Here is a 20612-nt window from a genome sequence, read left to right as displayed (position 1 = left end):
TTCCTCAGGCTTCAGCTGCAGCCCCTTGATTCCCCTTGCCCAGAACAGCATTGTTTCTTTATGCAAACTAACATATGCGGCGTTACTTCAGTAATTTGTATTGTATTTTTTGCTCCGTGAAGAAAGATGAGTAAGTAACTTAACAGTCCTAAAGAATGGCTGCACTGAATATGGAAATAAGCTAGAAAGATTTAAGGAACAAGGGAAGGCTAATGGCTTTATATTTTGCTTTACTGAAATTGCGTGAGTGGTGAATCCTGAAAGATAGTTATATATTCTGATTGTCTGAAAGGATGATTGCAGAGGCATCGCTCTGTAGGAGCGAAGGATGGTATCAATGATACAATACAGCACTTTAATTTGTAAAATTTTTCCCATTTACAAATAGGTGTTTCAGACATCCATTTAAGAATGCGTTAGTAGCATGTAGCTCAAATAACTTTAGTAATTTTGAATATTTCATATATTCTACTGTAAATAACAGCTAAGAACTTATTCATTATCACCCTGATAATATAAGCTGTGAAAATAATGATGCAAATGGGAGATTTCTCACTTTAATCAAATCAAATGTAATGCTTTTTCTTAAAACAACTTAGAGAGAAAAATGGATATTTCAAATATTTGAAATAAAGCCAAAGTATTGCAACAGTGTTCACTGTGGCATTTATCACCTAGCATCTTTCCTATTTACAATAACAGAAGATTGAAACAAAGTGTACCAGTCAAAAATTCCTTTATTTCAGTATATGGAATGACTTCACATATTGAGAGTAGAACTTCTATCTGGCAATTGGAAAGGCAATTTCAGGATATTTATTTTGACCCTGGAAGCTATCTTAGATTCTTCTCAGTGGTACCTCTTCTGTTGAAAATTTTCTTGATCCAGGGAAGATTGTCCTGGACCACGGGAGTCCACTAAAGAGTGTAATGCTGATAAACTTCGCCATACTTAAACACTACATTTTTACCTTGTGCAAAGCAAATACAGCATGAACTGCATCACTGCTTGTAAATTTTGGCCTACAGCTTTATTTTACACAGGCCAGTAGGTTTTCTTTGCATTCTCTTGCCTCTTCCTTAACCATTTCACCTAAAGGTGGACTAATTATAATTGCCATGAGAATGTACTTAAGATAGGTGACCTCAGGTGGCAAATGCCCTGTACCTTTAGAATTAAGAATGGGTAATCTACGTGGTTAAAGGATATTTGCTAAAGGCCAAATAGATAAGTGTTGCATGCAAATACTGATACAGAGAGCAGAAAAGAGAATGCTTTCACTGTGCTCTAAGTCTTGAGTTCCCTGAGAGCCCATTTTGGGTGAAAGGGTAACTTTTTGTCTATACTTTCTCTTCTCCAGAAAGAGCAAGATGCTTTTTTTGACAGCAGCATAAAATACATTAGTTTTATCCTTCCATTTTAACTATCATCAGTTCCCATTCTAGCTAATCAAACACTTGATATCAGACATTATAGATTTGCTGCTGTAACAAATTAAATGCTGTTCTAACAAAGGTGTGCTGCCATAACAAATGAGAGAGTGACATGCCAAAGAGCTGCTTTTTTACTCACTTTAAAAGGCCCTTCACTTTTAATTTGTTTGGGTTGGTTTTTTTTATTTTTTGTGTTGACTCTTCTTAGGGAGGTATCGCAGAAAACCTGCTGCTTTCCTGTGCCAGGGTGCAGCAAGGGCTGGCTGCTCCCTGGGGACCGGGAGCAATGGGTGGTCTCCACGGCTTTTGAGGGCTACTGTGAATGATACCAAAATGGGTGGAAATGTAGTCTAGAAACCTTTGGATCCAAAAACATGGAGCTTTTTTCTAGAGGAAATTGAGGAGATCTGTCTGTCTGTCTTTCTCTTTATTCAAGAGGTACCTCAGCCTCTTCAGGTTCAAAGCTTATACTGCGGCCTTGCTCTCTGCCGTAATTTGTGTACCCTTTTTTTTTTTTTTTTTTTTACCCATAGCAAAATGAGTTCACATTCACCAGCCACATATGTGAATATCAAACATAAGGTTATTCCATGTCTGTATTACACATGAACTGCTTGATAATCTTCCCACTCAAATATCCTATCCATACCTGCAGGAAAAAGTTCTGTGGAGCCAAGATTTTTTTTTTTTAATAGGGTGAAATACAGCTTCAGTGGTACACAACTACTTGTGCTAGATTATTTAAGAATACTTCTTAAGCATGTCTTACTAAAAGTATGTGTCTGTGTTTTTCTTCTGACTTCAGTATACTTTCGACCCAAAGAACCAAAATTAGATCGAAGTCCCTTTTTCTGGGAAACACTAATAAGAATAGCTTCATTTATTGGTAAGAAATGATGAAGGCACATTTCAAGCCTCTTTTAAATGAATACTCGTGATGGCTTGTGAAGTCATACGCGTGTGTATTGCTTCAGAAAGATTTGACCTTTAAATGAAAAACTGAATAGAAAAAAAAATAGCAAATGGAAGTTGAATCAGGTTCTTGAGATCTCTTCCAGGTCTCTATAGCTCTAATAACCTCACCATGATTGAACATAATGGCTTAGCCTTGACTGCTATGATGCAAAAGTAGGGGCTGGAGGTCAGTGAGTAATTCACTGGAACATTTATTATTCCATAAATCTATACCTTACTCATGAAGAAAGATGAAATTTATTTCATCTACAACTGAAAAACAAAAAAAAACTGAGCTACAACTGAAATGTATAAATTAACAGAATGAAATTAGAGCTATGTACATATATGAAAGTATAAATTCTGCTCTATTTAACTGTTAACACAAAGAAAATACAAGGTAAGCAATAGTGTTGCTTTTAAAAGAAATATTCACAACTGTAGTAACACCCAATCAATATTTCTGCTAAAAAAAGATGCATGTTGTTGGACCAGCACTCAGAAGTGATGTCAAATATTACCAAAATGTTTCTGTATTATTGTTTGTGACTATGTTCCTATAACTAAAATGGCTTTGCCGATCAGAAATCAAGCATTCAAGATGATAACATCACAGATGATAACCTGGGAAGTGAAGAACATATTAAAAAAAAAAAAAATCAGAGTTGAGACTTTCCTGTTTCTCAACCTTAGCAACAGCATAGCCATAGTGCAACTTTCATGTGTAATTTTTATTTAATCACATGTCAAATTGAAGGCTTACATGAATTAAACTTTAAAAAGCATGCTTTCAGCTATCATTTTGACATCTAGTTAGCATACAATAACTGCCTTTCAAAAGCTAAATAAAATGTTTGACATGCTTTAAATGTTGTTTTCAGTTTTATTTGCTTTTTTATTTCAGTTCTTTGTTGTTATTTCAAGAAGCTCAGAAAATACAATTTAATTGTTAAATGTTGCTGGGAAATGTCATATGAGATATACTCTTTGGTACAACGAGGATTAGAGTCTGAAAGTAAATACCCGTTGAGGTTGTTAATCAGAAATTTGTGAGGTTCTAGGTTTATAACATTTTTGTTCAGCGATGATTTGGCTATGAGTTTGTTCCATGACCTCTATGCTGCAAGAAGAAGATGGGAGTATCGGCTTAGCTTCTAGTTACTTCAGTGAAAAATGGCATCAGTGAAAATTTGCTCCTTAAAGCAGGTGGTGTTAAAAAACTTGTTGCTTGCCCACATGAAAAAGGGTTTCACAAAATTATTCTTTTGCAATAGCTAATAGCTGAAATATATGACATTTTCGCTTATCAGTTAGGTGCAGTTTTACATGCCTGCAAGAAATGCCTGTAGGGGCATGTAAGTATGATTTTAATAAGGCACCCTGAGTAAGTGCGCGTGGTAGAGTTACACGATAGTCTTGCAAGATTACTTCTCATCACTTGAGCCAACTCCTCCTGTGAGTGAATCCAACTACAAGATCTGACAATTTTAAGTAATTTCCATTTAAGCAGGTAGAGGGGCCCCGTCTGTTCCACTGTTTTGCTGTGGAGGTAGTAATTCTTTCACTGAAAAACTACAGATCTGTCTAGGATAGTCATCCATATTGAATTCGCATTTGTCTGGGCAGTCAACCAACCTTTTACTTGCCTTTTGGAAATTAATAGATTATGCTTCCTGCATCTAAATAAATTAATAAAGTGGGAGGAGTTATTTAAGTCAATAATAAGTGAAAGCCTAAAACTATTTACATATCTCGTACTACTGTGGAACAGTTAGATCATTAATCACAGCGAGGAAAGGTAGAAGTATTTATCAAAGCTTTCTCTTCTTCAGAAGGAAGCCAGATGCTGTATTTAGTAATTAGTGAGGATGTAAGATACCAGTTATTAAATTATATTAAATCAGGAGGACTAGATAAATTTATAAGAAGAATGTCAAAAGGATTATATTGGATTTCTGAAGTTTTAAATATCGGAAAATGTAATGTTTTGCCAATATTTAAAAGGGTAAATATGGTAAACTGGGAAAACAGTAGGTCTGTTTGATTTGACAAACATATAGAAAATCAGAAGCTGAAAGGGATGCAATCAATAAAGATAGGACAGTAACTGATACAGCTGAATTTGTTCAATAAAAAGAAGGGCTTGTTCAACAAGCTTGATGTGTATGAGATGACAGTTAAGGCTAGTAGTATTGGCAATAGTTGGGGGTGTTACTTTTTCACGTGAGATGGGCAAAATACTCATTTTAATGTCCACTAAGCTTGGACTGAACAAATCAGCTGGATATTGTCACTTTGACACGCACTACCTTTCCCCTTCCCCCCCCCCCCCCCCCCCAGTAGACAGGCCCTTCATTTTGCTCTTTTAGAAAAAAACAGTCCCGTGCAGGATCACTGCAGATCATATTGAAGAAATCAAAAAAACCGCAACCACTAAGTCATAAAAGGTGATTACAATAGTGATTGGTTATTAGTGAAGTATTTCTAGTTGTGTGTAATAATGGTGACCAAGAGTGTTCAGCATCTTTATAGATGCTCCAAAAGAAAACACAGATCATTGCTTGTAAAAATTTAGAAGTTATTCTAATTTGAGGGAAAAATTATAATGAACTATATTATGTATTTTGTCCATTACAAAGGAATCAAGATAACGTAGTAAGATCTTAGATTTGATGATCTGAGCTGCAATAAGTTTATGAAATACAGACTTATAAAACAATTGATAGAAACTCTTTGGGCCGTAATAGCTATACTACTAAGTTTAGGGAAACAAAAAATAAACATACCAGCTTTTCTTTCTTGAGTTTCAACCCAAAGACATGTTTCACATTGGGTATGTGGTTGGATCCTTTTAAGCTGTTTATTTTCATGTTATTCTGAGAATTTTACATTGGTAGTAGCTGGGTCCTGTGTGTCTCTATCAAAGCAAACGGAACAAAAGATTGTAGTTTAGGAACAAAAGGTAACAGTTGAGTGTAAAAAGATTAGAGCTGGAAATGAGAGTTTTATTAGGGATTTTCTTTAACAACTGAGAAGTGGTACTGGTCATAACTGAAGATAGTTGTTGTCTGGATATTTAAGGCATGCATTTCATACCTTCCTAGCATTTGAAAGACATAAGCAACTGAGAAAATCATATTAGTAGCAAAACAAGAGTTTAAAGTTAAAAAGTATTTTTGACTACTTCTTTATTCACTGGCTGCTAATAGTGGAGAAAAACCTTGAAATAGTCCTATTCTTTTACTTTCATGCTGTCTTATGGCATCTCCTAAATAAGGTCTGTTTTAAATCAGAATTATCATCTAAATAATATAATTAATTCAACATAAATTAAACAGTAATATTTTTTCTTTATGATATCCTTTTAAAAGGATATTAATTTGCTTCAATGAATGAAGATAATAAGGTTAATAGTTTAATGTTCCTCAGTTGATATCTGCTGCTTTTTCTATTACCTTTTTTCAGTTTTTGATTATAAATTGGCTAACCCCTGGTGTGTAATTCCAGAAATCATCCCTTCAACGTATCCAAAGCTATTTACTTAGACTCATCTTTTATTATTCCCACTGCCACAGTCTAATTATTGTAGTGAAAGATTGAACACAGAATAGTTTGGGGCTTTGATCAGTCTTCATATAAATTTCAATAATGAGAGTAAAAGGTTTGCGGTTTTCCGAGATAATTTGATCCCTCCAGACACATGCTGCTATTGCAAAGTGCAGTTCTTTTTTGGATGCCGTATGAGACCTTTGACAGAATTTGTGTCTGGGTTCGTGACATCTCTGGAAGCAAAATTCTTTTTTCATACCAATAAAGAGTAATTTAATATTGTTAAATATGTCAGAGAAACTATATACTATGTACATTTTTCCTTCAATTTTAGCTTTATTTTCCCCTATCAGTCTAATTGTCTCTATTACAAGTTCCTACATCAGCGTTTTCAGAATCCACTAAGAATACATAATGGGTTTGCTTGCATTTCTCTCTTTTTGGAAAAATATACTAACTGCCAGTCAAATAAATAAAACAAACTATAATCCTTGTTATTCTATTACTATCAGTGCTAACTCTCTTTGGAGATAAATAGAAAAGCAGCTGGAGTCTGAGGATATTTTGTAATCTTACAAATTGAAATTTAAATGCCTCAAGGAGGAAATTTCCAAAATAATTGTGACAGAAGATAAGTCCCAGCTTTTGGCAAAATTTTGTTAGAATTACTTGTTCCAGATCATTGTCTGATGCCTGCATGAATTAAGAAAATGGCAGCACTGCCATGTAGAGAAATAGCTGGGGTTTTTTATCTTGATAAATTCTTCTGAAAGTGCTCTGTTGTCAGCGTTATCAGGTGTGGCATACTCAGGGACTCTATCAAATTAAAAATCATGAGCCTTTAGCTGATGCCACTTTATTTTAAATTGTATGTTTTTTTGTCTTTCCTACTAATAACATCTCAATTTATCTAACTAAATATTTAATTTTTTTTACTGAACGTGAGGGTTAGATAGATTTTTAATTTTGTTTGGGGTATGGCTTTTGTTTTTTCTCACTAGGCTAGGCAGTTAAAAAAAGACTTGATGACTTTCTGGTCTCCTTTACTTTCATCTGCTAAGGAACTTTTGCTGTATTTTGACCACAAACCATGAACAGAAATATTCATTTGTTTAAACTTGGTGAATGCCAGTTGCACATAATAGTAACCATTGCATTTGCAAAAGCTAATACTGGCGTCTCACACTGAAACTTGGGCTAATAAGGTTTTAAGAATACTTTATTCTTAAGATCCATTGGTAGCTTGGAGATGAGGAGATACAACATAACAAGAGTACCAAACAGCACATGCGCAACACGACACAGCACGAAGGCAATGTAAAGCTCACAAAATACGAATAGTTTTTACAAGGAGTTTATGCAATGAAGGTTGATTTTTCATAGATAGTGTGAGCAGCAGACTCATTTAAGACCAAAGCAATAACATATTCCATTTCCACATGCCGTTGCTGTATGACTATGCAAGCTCAGTGCAGTTTTGTATGCAGGGAGTAAATCAGAAACATTGCAGGAATGTTTTCACTGGGTCGACTCCATAAAACTTCCGTTATTCAGACTTTCAGATAAGAGTTGACTGAGACTGCTGGTGTGAATAGGGCTCTGAGAGGCAAGTGACAGTTAAGAAGTAGAATAGGCTAAGCCATATCAGTGATTTCTGTGGATCCATCTGGTTTTGGGACTGTGCAGAGACGCCACATGTATCTACCCGTCTGTGGTGGGAAAAGGATCAGAGAGCCGGTGGGAGGAGCAGGACCGCTGTCCCGGCCAGCCTGCCAGAGAGCCCTGGGAGCAGCTGCAGACAGCTCGCTGGGGAGTTAAATAATAAATAGTGTCTTCTGGTGACACCAAAAATGCGTAGGTGGGATTGTGGGGGTGTTAGCAGTGAACCTTTCACCATCTGAATTTTTTTCCAGTGGGCTGTGAGGCATCTCCTGCAGTCATAGGAGGGATCTCTTCTCCCCTTTCCATCCTGTGTGATGGGCAGTCATTCTGTGTTCAGGTTTTCAGAGCTCAACTGATGTCTTGGCTTGATCTGGTCCAATTTTTCTTAAAGATCTGCCTAATGAGGGAGAATTTAAAAGCTGCAGATTTGGTAAACAGGAAAGCAGGACTGGAAGGCAGGGTGTACTTGATGATAAACAGATGAAATCATCTGGAAAAACAGAATGGCAGGAAGAATGAGTGCAAAGTGCCGCGCTTAGGTTCCAGCAATCAATGGCAATAGCCAGAAAGGGGACAACTAGCAAAAGATCATTAGAAAAGGAGCTGGGCATTATGGTGGTTGGCAAGGAAAATGTGTTGCGCTGCCATGAAAAAGGCAAAGCAGTAGTGGAGCCTGCAGGAGATTTGAAATGATCCTTCTGCTCTACTCCAGGCTTTAAAGATCTCAGCTGAAGCTGCGTAACGAGTTTTGAGCAGTGCACAGAGAAGCGTGTGTGAGCACGTGTGCAGGGGGAGCAGTAAGAGAGATCAGAAGGCACACGACAGATTGAAATAATAAGGTCTGTTTATTCTGAAGTAGACTAAAGTGCCGAATGCCAGAAAGATGAGTGGGAATAACCAGACCATGATGGATGGGACTGAAGAAGTGATTTATTTTGTTACAAGAAAGAGACGGGTTAGACATTAGAAGGAAACCTCTCCATTAGCAATATTGAAATAGCAGAACAGATTTTCTGGGAAAGCCGTGAATTTCTTACTGGTAGCTTTTAAGAAGAGTTTTCACTCACATCTGTCAGGAGTTGCATAGGTAAAGTTGATCTTGCCATTTTCTTGGCTGTACCACACTGTACAGCAGCTGTCTGTGGGCATATGTAATAATGTCACAGTGATAAAAAGAGATTTTGAAAAACAGAGGAACTTAACTTTTTAGCAAGAACTTAATATAACCGGTGGTGTTCAACACCATCACCTATAGGAACTAAATATCTAGGGACCTCTGGCAACATCTGCTGTACTATAAACAAGGTATATATTTTTTTGCATAATTGCATCAAAAATCTGATTTCCAGCATTACAAATCCCAGCGATTCTGGAACTGGAAAGTTTTGCATTGCTTTTCAAATGGAATTTTGAGTACCATCAAGCTAAGAACATTTTAAATTGTTATTTTGGGTTCGTTTTTTTGTTTTTTTTTTTTAATCTTCACGTTTCATGTTTCCAAGATAACATGGAAATAAGTAGGAGAGCTGCTTATTTCTTTGTTCATATTTTCTTTTAATATTGGGGCAGATTTAAATTTCAGTTATTCAGCTCCTAAATCAGGCACAGTCACTTAGGTAATGAAAATGTTGTCCTATACCTGATGTGTCAGGCGCTTCATTCACCTGGCCCTTCCTTCAATAGCTGTGCTGGGACGCTTTCCTTCCTCGGCCCCCTGTTTCCCAGCTTCCAGCCTTTTACAGTTAAGAGACAGGTCTGTGGTGTAACAGAAGTCCAAGGGGTTGTAATGAAATGCCTGAAGGAGAGTAGTGGAATCTACTTTTAATTCATTAGTTTAATGGATGTGCAAAATCTATTAAAATTGTTTTCAATACATAAGGCTTGTTATTGTTTGTTCTTTCTCTGCCTTAGAAGAATACAGCAAGATTAGAAGTATGTCACATTTTTTAGGCCCAAAAGAGTGGAACAGCTTTTAATGGGAAAGAAAATGTTTTCTGAAACCTAGAAAACTGAGCAGTGAAATAAACTGAGCCTCAAATAGTGATTGAAATCTCCAAGTCAATATACAAAAGGCATCCAAAGACTTGTGAAGTCTGACAGAATCTCTTTAGTTTGAGGTGTCTTTCATTTTGCATCAGGGCTTACATTTTTAAAAAATAGAAGAAAGCAGTGCTGTCAGGTGAAACAGGTTTGAAAGCAGCCTGCCTGTTCATGAAAGCCTGAAATTGTGCACAACTCTAGATAATGCGTCTTCAGCAGATAACTGAAATAATACATTTCCTAAATTGGTTGCATTAAGCAATTACTGATACTGTAGTGGAAACCATATAATTTTCTTCCTTCCTTGTAGCCTCAGCGCCGTGTCACATTTCACCTACCAGATGGCTCCCAGGAAAGCTGCAGTGACAGTGGGCTCGGAGACCATGAACCCCCGAGCGGTGCTAGCACATCGCACCCTCTGCCCCTCGGCTTCCCCCAGGAGGAGTACTATGAGCAAGCTTCACCCAACAGCCGGACAGAAGGAGACGGCAACTCAGACCCGGAGTCCAGTAAGTGATGAACTCTGGTCATCTTAGTTGTTAAATCGTTTGAGTGTCGAAAGTGGGCTTCTTTTTCAGGCAATTATTAAAACTGCGCATTGATTCTAATGTGGCCAAAGAAGCCCTATATTTCTGAAAACGACAAGTCTGACCGTTGGAAATAAACCACTCATGAGCTGTAAAGAGTTTATGGAAGACCTGGTGTTTTTATAGATCTGCTGTGCTGCACGCAGAGGAGCTTTCTGATGAGGTTAACACCATTGCCCTTACAGTCATAAATACTGCGCTGAGGGAGTTTACGCTTTTTGATGCGTTTCCCTATCCAACACTACTGTGTGTTATAGTTTGTTTTAACAGGAGGAACTTGTGGATGATGAGTAGGTCTGTGAAGACACTGCAGTCTCCAGAAATAAGGGTTTCTTGATTTGTCTTTTGAGAGCAGCTATGGTATGTAGTAATAATCTCAAAAGAGTTTGTCATCTTACTTCTGCCATTATTACTGGCTTCTTATGATATTGAAAACAGGCAAAATCAAGGCGAGCTCGGGACCACGCTAGAACTATGGACACTGGTATTGCTTTCTCTGCCATGATGTGATAGCCAGTTAGAGACTCCACTGTACTTTAGTCAATTGTCAATTGTCCAGGGGCTCTTTATCTGGATTAAATTGAACCGTGCCATTGATAAAGAGACACCTGAATGTGTGTAAGCCTCTAAGGCCTTGTTAGCGGCCTAATAAGTGATTTGAAAATACATCTGCTCTGGGCAAAACTTGGCCCGAAAGGTATATTTCAGCTGCTTTAGTGTATCATGAAGAATGAATTAGTAAGTCCTATGCACTTGAAGTAGCTCTGTGAGAAGGTAGTTACATCTCTGCACTGGCAAATACAGCATCCAGTAGAGAACATTACCTCCGACTCCAAGCTGGCTCTGACAAATCCAGCCTGGCTCTTGGAATCACGCTGCTGCCTTTGCCTTGTGCTGCCCGAGACTGTAGTCTGAGGGGCTTGTCTGCACGGATGAGGTCCGTTCTCTCTTTTTCTTTTGGTTCATAAACCATTAAGTGGGGATCCTCAGTTTCAGACTTTTTAAAATTTGTAAAGTTACATGGTTCCTGAAATAATGTCAGAATATTATTTTTTCTGAGCTGATAGACAGCTGACAAGAACCATTAGAGATTTGGGATGTTGTGTTGGAAACATTCATCATGTGCCTTTTTTTGTGTTTGTATATTTGAGGCTGCAATATACCCTTAAGAATATCCCAGGCAGTCAAACTGAATTCTTCACAGAATGAGGCTCTAAAGGGCTACAAATGTGCCCCCAAAGAAAGAAAATATCAAGTTCTGTATTGTGTTTGCTGCTTTTGCTATGCATACTCATGATCTGAACTTGCTTTCCAGCTCTCTCTTGTTGTTTGTAACTCTGATATTTATGCTTTATTGAAGTGAGCATGATGTACATGAAATCAGTATTTGGGTCCTTTCATGCAGAGAGCATGGGACAGGACCAGGTGTATGAGGAGTTGTTAGAACAGACACATGGATCTTGTCTTGCCGTTTACAAAGAGGCTCAGGTTTTGGATTTACCAGTGCTTTTTGAGCCCAGTTTTTACAATTTCAGAAGAAATATGGGTCATGACTCTTCTAGAGTGTTACCCTAAAAGTAATACAGCTTTGACATCTGAATATCCTTGACACATTTCACTGTGTGGAGACTAAGCAGGCATCTGATGTCTTTTCAAGTGTGAAGTTGAAGAAAGTTTAATCACCTGTCTAATCACCTGGCAGTTCAGTGTTAAACTTGAAATTGCAGTTTAATTAGCATTTATGTTATGTGAAGATTTTTTGGCCTTCTAACTTGCATCTTATCGAAACAGTTCAGTTGACACAATGTAGCGAGATGCTTACAGTGCGAAAAGCGTAGTTTGCAGTCCTTTTTAGTGTTTTGTGCTTATATTAATGGCAGCATCTAGTGGCAGAAAAAAAAGCAGATATAAGTAGATGTCTGTTGTGTGCTCTCATACATCTAAGTAAAAAAGAAGGGGAAGACCCACAGCATATTTTTATTCAGTATACTGCTGCAAAGTGACTTACTGTAGGCAAGAGCAACCAAAATATCTTGTGTGCTGACCTATGAAAGTGTTCAGCCTGAAGTTCATTTCATTCACTTGTGCATGCCTGACACACGTAGTCAACAGTGAAATAGTGAAAACTGTTCTGAATTGATAGTTCCCTCTACAAACATGCTGCTAGGTTTTTGATCGTTGTTTTTTTCACCTAATTTGGAGTGGCATGATACATTCAAAGTATTTCTATTCTTGTTTCATGGACCAAAATGTTGTTAATGTGGTAAGAGAAAGGAATATACGGTCAGATAATCTGAATAGAATTCATACAACAGTATAAGCATGGCCTTCCTTCTGTCTCAAGGTCTTTAATATCTGACCTGTCTTAATCTGAAACATTGCCTAAAACATTAAGCCTGATTAATCATCTGATGGTGATTTAGTTCAACTTTGCCTACCAAGGAGACATAGAGTTGGGATGAAACAACTTCAATAACATCTAGAGCCTACTGAGATGTTAAATGGCTTATGAAAGCTGATGACAGATGCCACATCACACAGGGATATATTAAAAAGTGTTTTCTCCCTCTTGTTTTTCCTGAATTTTCTTTGCTTTTATTTGTTCCTCTAATATTGGAAATTATTGTATTTTGGAAACTTTCCATTTATTAGCAATAGCAAAGCATTTATTACAAAACACTGAAAAAGATGAGCATAACTTAAAAGCTGAGAAATATTGGTGAGAGGAAGCCTTAAAAATTCACATCCAATACAGGACTGAAACAAGGGGGAAAGAATAACTGTAAGAATATAGTGGTTAGAAAACTATGAGCAATTTATATGTTCACCTTTAAAATTAATTGACTGTACTAATTAAAATTAGAAATAGGCTATTTAAAATTATTTGTCTTCTCTTACTTTAGTTGCCTCCTCAAAAAAGCATGATGTGCAGTGTGGTAGATGCGTCATAAGGAAGAGATGCCAATAAACTGTCACACTAAGTAAACAGTAATATAAAAATGCATGTAGGTTTGTAGAGAACGTTATCCTTAAGTAACAGCACTAATGTATGTGGTATTCATATATTTTCTGCTCATAAATTGCTCAAACTAATAAGGATGCTCCAGTAACTCCCTATGCTAAGGTTGTTTACCATACCACCTTTTTTTTCTTTTTTTCTTTTTTTTTTTTCTTTTTTTCCCCCAGTATTATCTTTAAATACAAAACACACTACAAACATAGATAAAAAGTAACAAATTCTCTTTGGGTAAACTCCCCTGGCAAACTGTCTCTCAATGATGCCCGCTTAGTGGCTGTAAGCAGTGATGTTGACCAAAGGGGTTCGAAGGTACCTGTTAACCCCAGTTATGCTTGGCTATTTAATACATATGTAACATATTAATGATAAATTTTCATGCTTCACTTGTTTTTATAGCCTTATCAAAACAACCTGGCTGGTTTTTTTCCTCTGGAGAATAAAATTATTTTTCTTACTTTTATTTGGAGAAGGTAGAATATGCCCAGTTCAGCTAAGAAATGGGGCAGAGTAAGAGGAATATGATTGCAACTTTGGGGGGGAAAAAAGCCAGAAAACCTGAAAGTAGTCTGCAATAAAATAATTGTAATTTTTTCGTGTAAAAAAAATGGAAGTATAAACAAAGCTAGTTGAATATTAAATTAATGTTAAGTTAATAAGGCAAATCACACTGAGATTTCAGGGTTTCGAATAAGAGAAAACTGGCATCTTAAGGAGAGGGGGTCTCCATAAGGATCTTTAGCATGAATTAGTGACTAATAAGCCAAGAAGGTTGTCTTGAAAATCGGAAGGTGTAGAGCTAAGGAAAGGATGGCCAAAAGGCGAACTGATAGGCACTGTAACTTTCTGGTCACTTTGAGCTGGTGTTGCCAGAGGTGTCTATGGCTGCTTGTTTGTATCTCCCCATTGCACCTTCGCTTGTGGCAGCACAAGCATTTGTAGAGCTGCTTGGCTGAACTGGACAGAAGAATTCGTCTGGGTTCAACCTGATCTAGGGTGGGGAAAAAGATTTTTAAACAGATCAATTCCCCAGTTGCATTTGTTATATGAGGCACTACTTGTGGTCAGCAAACGAGTGAATGAGTAGCTGGGGCAAAGCTTATGTTGGCTTTAAGTGATCATCAGACTTGAAGGGAATTAGTCTTAAGAAGAATTAAGACTATAATCTATGGTATTTAGCCACATAAGAAGGAGGTTTGCAGCAAGGATGACATCTGTTCATGATTAAAGATAGCATATATTTCTTCCCCAAAATTAAAAGAACACTTTCACCTTGCCTTAATTTTTGATAAGGGTGATGTTGATGAGAGCAAAGACAGACTGATGAAGAATGATGATAATGGAACTAAAAGTCAGAGCAGGTTCAGTGCATTCATGTGGAGGAGAGGCGATAATCTTCCTCCCAGGAAATCAAAACTGATAGTGTTTTGCTTAGTTTTCTGTAATTCTAAGAGAGAAGGTGTCAAGAAAAAAAAGTGCTTGGTCAGGCTTCACTACTGGAAAACTTTTACAAGAAAGAAACTAAGATATACATAAACATAAAACAATAAATAGTACCGTAGGTTTCCCAAGAATAGTACTAGATTAGCTCTATTATCTCACTTCAATGACATGTATTTTTAATATTGGGGAATACATGTATAGTTAGTCTACATAGATGTAAGAACTAATAACTATTATTATGACATTAAGGTGGAGCATTAGTATTTAAGAAGGAAAAGACACAGATTAATAGGAGAATGGAAAAATCTCCATCATTATCTTCATTAATGAGTTTGGCATTAAAAATCAGGAACGTGTCAATGAAATACTCTGCTATCTCAAAGCCAAGCATGACTGAAAATATAGAGGAGGAGGTGTGTATGACACAAGAATTGGATTTTGCCAAGGATTTGGAGTAATAGCAGTGGGATGAAATCTAATAGTTGAGAGTCTTTCTCATAGGAATGGGTGTATGTAACTACTATATAAATCACCAGCTGAAAATGACAAAAAGAAAAAAACAAATTAGTATTACAAAGATAAACTATAAGTCACCAGTGCCTAATGCGATTGTGAAAAAATCCTGGGTTAGCCCTAGAACAGGAAAAAAAAAAAAAAAAAGAAAAGGGAAAAAAACAAAGCAAAACAAAAAAACCCACAAAACCAAGGCATTGATGATACTACAATGGCACAACGGGAATATTATGAACAGTGTTGGCTTCCCACATTAAAGAAAGGTGAACTCACTTGAGAAACAGGTGTAAAGAAATATTATTAATAACAGGGGAATGGAATGCCTATATACAGAAAAAGAAATTAATATTGGCTTGTTTAATCTGCAAAGTAAAGGCTGGCTGGGGATTAGGACTGCTCTCAAGTAATAGCAGAGATAGAGGGTAGAGAGATTTTGGTGGCCAAAATGAAGCGCTGGGTTGCTTCACAGGCAGATGAACAGGTGCTGTCTGTAAAGCAGGCGAGGCCTGAAATTTGGGGATTTCAAACAAGAACAGTGAGGAAGTATAGAAGCAGGGAATGAGAATGCTAACTGGTTTTAAAGAGAAGCTTGATAAATGTATGAGAGGGCAAATAAATTGCCCTCTGTAATAGCGGCAAATCTGTTCTGTGATCCAAGAGGTCCCTTTTCTATGTTCATAATATAAAAGCTGTCAGTGTGCGTCTTTGCCGAGTCTCAGTTCTGCGTTAGCCCTTGGCTTCAAATTCCAGCGCCGGGCTGGACACCGGGCTGGTGCACGTGCTGCGTCACCCGGCCGGGGAGCTTCACCCCGCTGCCGCCGAGCGCCCGCGCTGACCAGGAGCCACGCTGGCAGCCCGGCCTTGCACAGGCGCTGTGGGAAGCTGCCCTTAATGGCGGCTCGCAGGGTCCTGTAAATCTCGGTCATGTCGTCGTGAAGAGGAAAGGCTCAGCGCTGCACACTGACGGCAGGCAGCCGAAGGTAGGAAGCTCGCTCTCCCTGGGGAAAATGGGTACATTTTTTGCCATGCTGACTTGTCTGATAATCAGAAACTCTGCAGTTGCTGAAATATACTCTTTAAACATCATCAATAAGAATGTTCTGGCAGCTGGACTTCAGACCTCATGCTGGGGCACAAGAAAAAATAAAACTACAAAGTTTTAAGTATCTTGTTCCCTGTCTGAAAGCTGGGGCTAGGAGTCCTTGCCAGCAGATACGATTTTTTTTTTTAATGGTGTTTTCATTTTTTTGTTCCCTTCTTGTGTGCTTTTAGTTTCACAATAAGGTTGAAATGTAACAGTAATTCTGTTGTTGCCAAGTTATAAACACACTGTAGCGCCTAGGTCTAATTTGAGTAAAAAAGGAAGACACTGTCATTAGTTAAAGATAATAAATCTTGGGCTAAAATACATCCCAGTCTACCACATCTGCCCATTGGGTCCTTTTACTTCTACTGTATTGGGTTTTTCTATCCCCACGGCTGAACACTAATAATTAATTCAGAAAGTGCTGAGGTAATTAATCTTTCTGAGGCAATAGAGTTTGATTGATCTTCTACCTTTAATCAAATTAGCTTGTACGTAGGTGGGAGAATGTAATGGCTGACTACGGTACTGTACCACTTTGTGAAATGCCAACCTTTGCGATGACCTCCTGAGAGCGCGCCCATGAATCACGTATATATAAACCACCACAGCAATCATTAAGTGGCTGTTTGATTTAAAAGATGGGGAACTGGCAGAGATCAAAATCAGGATGTGCTCAACGTTCACATTTTAAAGTATGTCTCCTTTAGAAGTCCAACTTTATATCTGCACGGCATATGTTTGAGGGCATTGAATGTCACAGGACTGACAACTGTGTGGATTTTCCAGATGTTTTAGCTATCTGTTTCTATAATAGCTGTCTCATCATAAGCACATACAGTGAAGCAAGCCAACAGAAACTCCTATAAAACAAAACATTATGATATTCTTGATTCGTTGATGACTGGAGATTGGAGAGGGGGAAGAGGTCAGATTGGAGAGGTGAATTTACAATGATGCAGATGAGTGGCTTTTGCAAGCGGATTTTTACTTGTACCTAAGAGGATACAGATTGCATATTCAGAAATAATTCCATGATTTGGTAATTTGATCCCTGAGTGCCTGACTTAAGAGTTATTAAGGCAGCTGACACAAAGGGGAAAAAATGGACAAAGCAAATTAAATTAAAAAATGCAAAAGCAAAGATTGTACCACTTGGACCCTATCAGTCAAATACAGCACTATAAACACAGACTGATTTTTAAAATCTTATGTTTTCTGTGAATAAGGAGCACTCTATAAATTCTTCTAAAAGTAAATTTTAGATATTTTATTGTTGATACTGGAATATAATGCCTTTATGTACATTTTCGACTGTTTGAAGAAAAGTAAGATAAAAGCAGTTTTCCGAGATGCTCCATATTCTTTCATGCAAAATCAATGGGGATTGATGAGGAAAATCAATGGGGAAAATCTGCTGGATTTTCTAGACTACATACTGAGATGAAGTAATTCAGGCAATAATAATGTGTTTGTGAATACCATCTAATGTTATTCTTGACTGAGGTTTATAATAGAAGTTACTCTGTGTAAAAAGATTAGAAAGAATAGCTCCACCTTGCAGTTTAGAAATCAGTCATTTGTTGTGAAATAATAAGGAAGGCTTTAAAGTGTTTGTTTGGTTTTTTTTTTTTTAATAATAAATGAGATCTGACATCTATAAACAGTGATTTAGTGGCAGATGTTCTGTGATATATATTTATGTTATCACTTAAGCTGACATGGTAATGGATAATCCTATTTTTTTCCGTTTGAGGTTTATGGAAGTTTTAAAATATATCGCTATAGCAAGCAGCCTGGTGGGGCAGAGGTGGATAGAGAACAAATTTCTTCCCTCTACTTTTTCAAACTCCTGTTAGATCTGACGAGCTGTCATATTTGCAATAAATAGAGGCCCTGAAGTTTGGCTGGGTAAATGGAATCTAATTTGGAGCACCCTGTATCCGGGAGTGTATTAGGGCTTTGATGGTTATGATAGCTTGAAAAGTCACAAAGGGCACAGATTAAAACGGAAAGTTTATCTGGAGCCTATGAAAGCTGAAGTCATTGATAGAGTTCCCTTCTGGTGACAGCTTTGAAGACGAGTGTATCCTACGTATCTTAAATCTAGTTATGGATGAGACAGAAGTTTATCACAGGGATGCAGACCTCTGCGAGCAAAGCAATCCCTTATCTTGTCCACCGGGTTTGCAGATGACAAGTGTGAAGACCGGGCCCAAGTGCCAGGCGGCAGCGGGAGTCCAGGGTGGCAAAGTCACCCCGCTCCAGCGAGGCTTCTGTCGGAGGGGAGCGGTGGCCGTCTCTTGACAATAAGCCTTTCTTTGCTTCTAATTTTTATTAGACCACCCACACAGTAAGATAAAGTTCAGATGATGTTTGTGTTTCTATTACTTATGAGCCACAAAGTAATTCATTTTATGGCCTTCTGTCTGTCTTATTTTGTCTCAAACTTTCACTTCTTTCTTATTTTTAAAAATAGGAAAACACTGATGATGCAATTTGTTGTGTTTCCTTTTTTTCAAGTCAAGATAATCAGTGGCACCAGGAGGAGCTTTTAGCAATATCAAATATTAAGATGTTTGTTAGCATCTAGTTCCTGTTTTAAAAACAAATATAGAAAAAAACCCTTTTTTATATATAATTTAAGCTATATGAAAAATAGCATGATTATAATTTCATTTGAAGCATCATAATTTATTACTTGATTTCACTGTGATTGATGAAAAATATATCAGGAAATATATTTAATGACTGCCTGCAGCTACCAATCTGTCTTAGAAATTAAACAGAAGAAATGTATTTATTGAACAAAGAAGATTCCCAACTGACAGTGCACTTGAAGTCACAACATTTGCTGAGTTAAATCTGATCAACTCAATAAATCTAGTGATTGTTGTCCTTGTTTGTGTAGAGATGTGGGCATCCTTTAATCTGATGTTTTCCTTTTAACTGGACTTCTGGTAGGGAAATAGGATCCGAACTTGAAGTATGCATTGGGAACAAGTAGAATTTTTGTTCCAAAAAGCTCGTGTACATCCATATATTCCTGAATAAGGGAGACATTTTCGCTGTTACTCTTCAAATACCTTTAGTCCTCTGGAAAAGCAGCATGTTTTTAGTAAACTGCTGCTTCCGTATTTTTTGAGGTGGTATAACCTGCGTTGTGATGCTTTTATTTTCTGGCTACTTTTTAAACCTCAGCTTTGCTGCGGAAAGGTCAAGGGAAGGTTCGGAAACCCTTGCACAGGCTCTGCGTCTGGAGGACACAGGGCTGGTGTCCTTGGTACATGCTGTTGATCCAGCTAGTAGAGCACCAGTTTTTCTTGAAACCTACTGGTCAGTGATATTATATACACATTCTGAAAAAGAAAATACCTTTGTCTGGGTTGAGCTGGAAAGACCTAGGCAAGATATTTGTCATGAGACTTTTGGGTTTATATTACATCAGAGGTTGGGATTCTCACCTTTGTGTTTAATACCAATAAATAACGTTGCTGCTTTCTAGTTAGTGGCAGAATTTTGTATGGGTTGTGATTTATTCAGCATGCTGTGTGACTCAGTACTTTTGTTATGAAACCAAGTGACATACTAATTGTTCGTAAATGTTTTCAGAGTTAACTGACTGTGCATGGCTGATTTCAGCAATGCCAGAAGTTCCTATCTTGCATATCCCTTTCACAATTCTCATCCTGCTCTCACACTATCTTGGTGGTTTGTACATATCCATTCCCATGTTTCAGTTCGAATTAGATTGTAAACTCCCGGGATTACAGACAGAAATTTTGCTGTATATTTGTGAGGCTCCAAGCACAATGTGGCTGTTAGGCTCATTTTATGCTCCCAGTACAATTGCAGTAAAAATGTTCACTGATACTTGTATGATAGAAGTGGAGCTGATCTATCCAAATAATACATGCTGTACTAGCAGTGCTTCTAAGTGCGTGTCAGGTCTTTTTGTTTTTATTTCATCCTGTAAAAATAGATAGCTTGTCTTGTATTGAATTCCTAAAGTTCAGTCACACTGTTAATGATGATGTGAATTGGGTAACTCATCATGTTGTGAAAAGGCAGGTGCCACGTGGGGACGAGGAGATGTGCTAATGCTGCTGGTCCGTACTGTGGCGGGCCAGCATGGTGCTGGTTTAATTTGCAGAGTCATCCCACTCACTGCCAGATCAACTGTTTCACGGGGCTTCTTGCAATAACAAGTTAGTTTAACCTTACTGTCGAAGGTGTCTGGCAAATATTCACCTGCATCTGTGCGTGTTAATAACACCAATTTGCTGATTGTGTGTGACAAATGCTTTTGTGTTCCTCAGATTTGTGTTAC

The 20612-nt window shown here is 37.6% G+C and overlaps 1 protein-coding gene across 1 annotated transcript in view; it reads left to right on the top strand.

The window, feature by feature from the left end:
- Positions 1 to 20612, top strand: part of PCDH11X (protocadherin 11 X-linked) — a 464470-nt gene that overhangs the window by 318890 nt on the left and 124968 nt on the right. Inside the window, exon 6 of the mRNA XM_087749107.1 lies at positions 9950 to 10148. Within this exon, the coding sequence (XP_087605233.1) occupies positions 9950 to 10148 (199 nt within the window). The remainder of the gene's footprint in view (positions 1 to 9949; positions 10149 to 20612) is intronic.

Source organism: Nipponia nippon, unplaced genomic scaffold (genome assembly GCF_047370975.1).
Source record: "Nipponia nippon isolate SJK-2023a ecotype South Korea unplaced genomic scaffold, ASM4737097v1 scaffold_12, whole genome shotgun sequence".
Classification (NCBI taxonomy): Eukaryota; Metazoa; Chordata; class Aves; order Pelecaniformes; family Threskiornithidae; genus Nipponia; species Nipponia nippon.
Note: the sequence above shows the minus strand (reverse complement) of the source record. Positions and strands in the feature narration are given on the sequence as shown.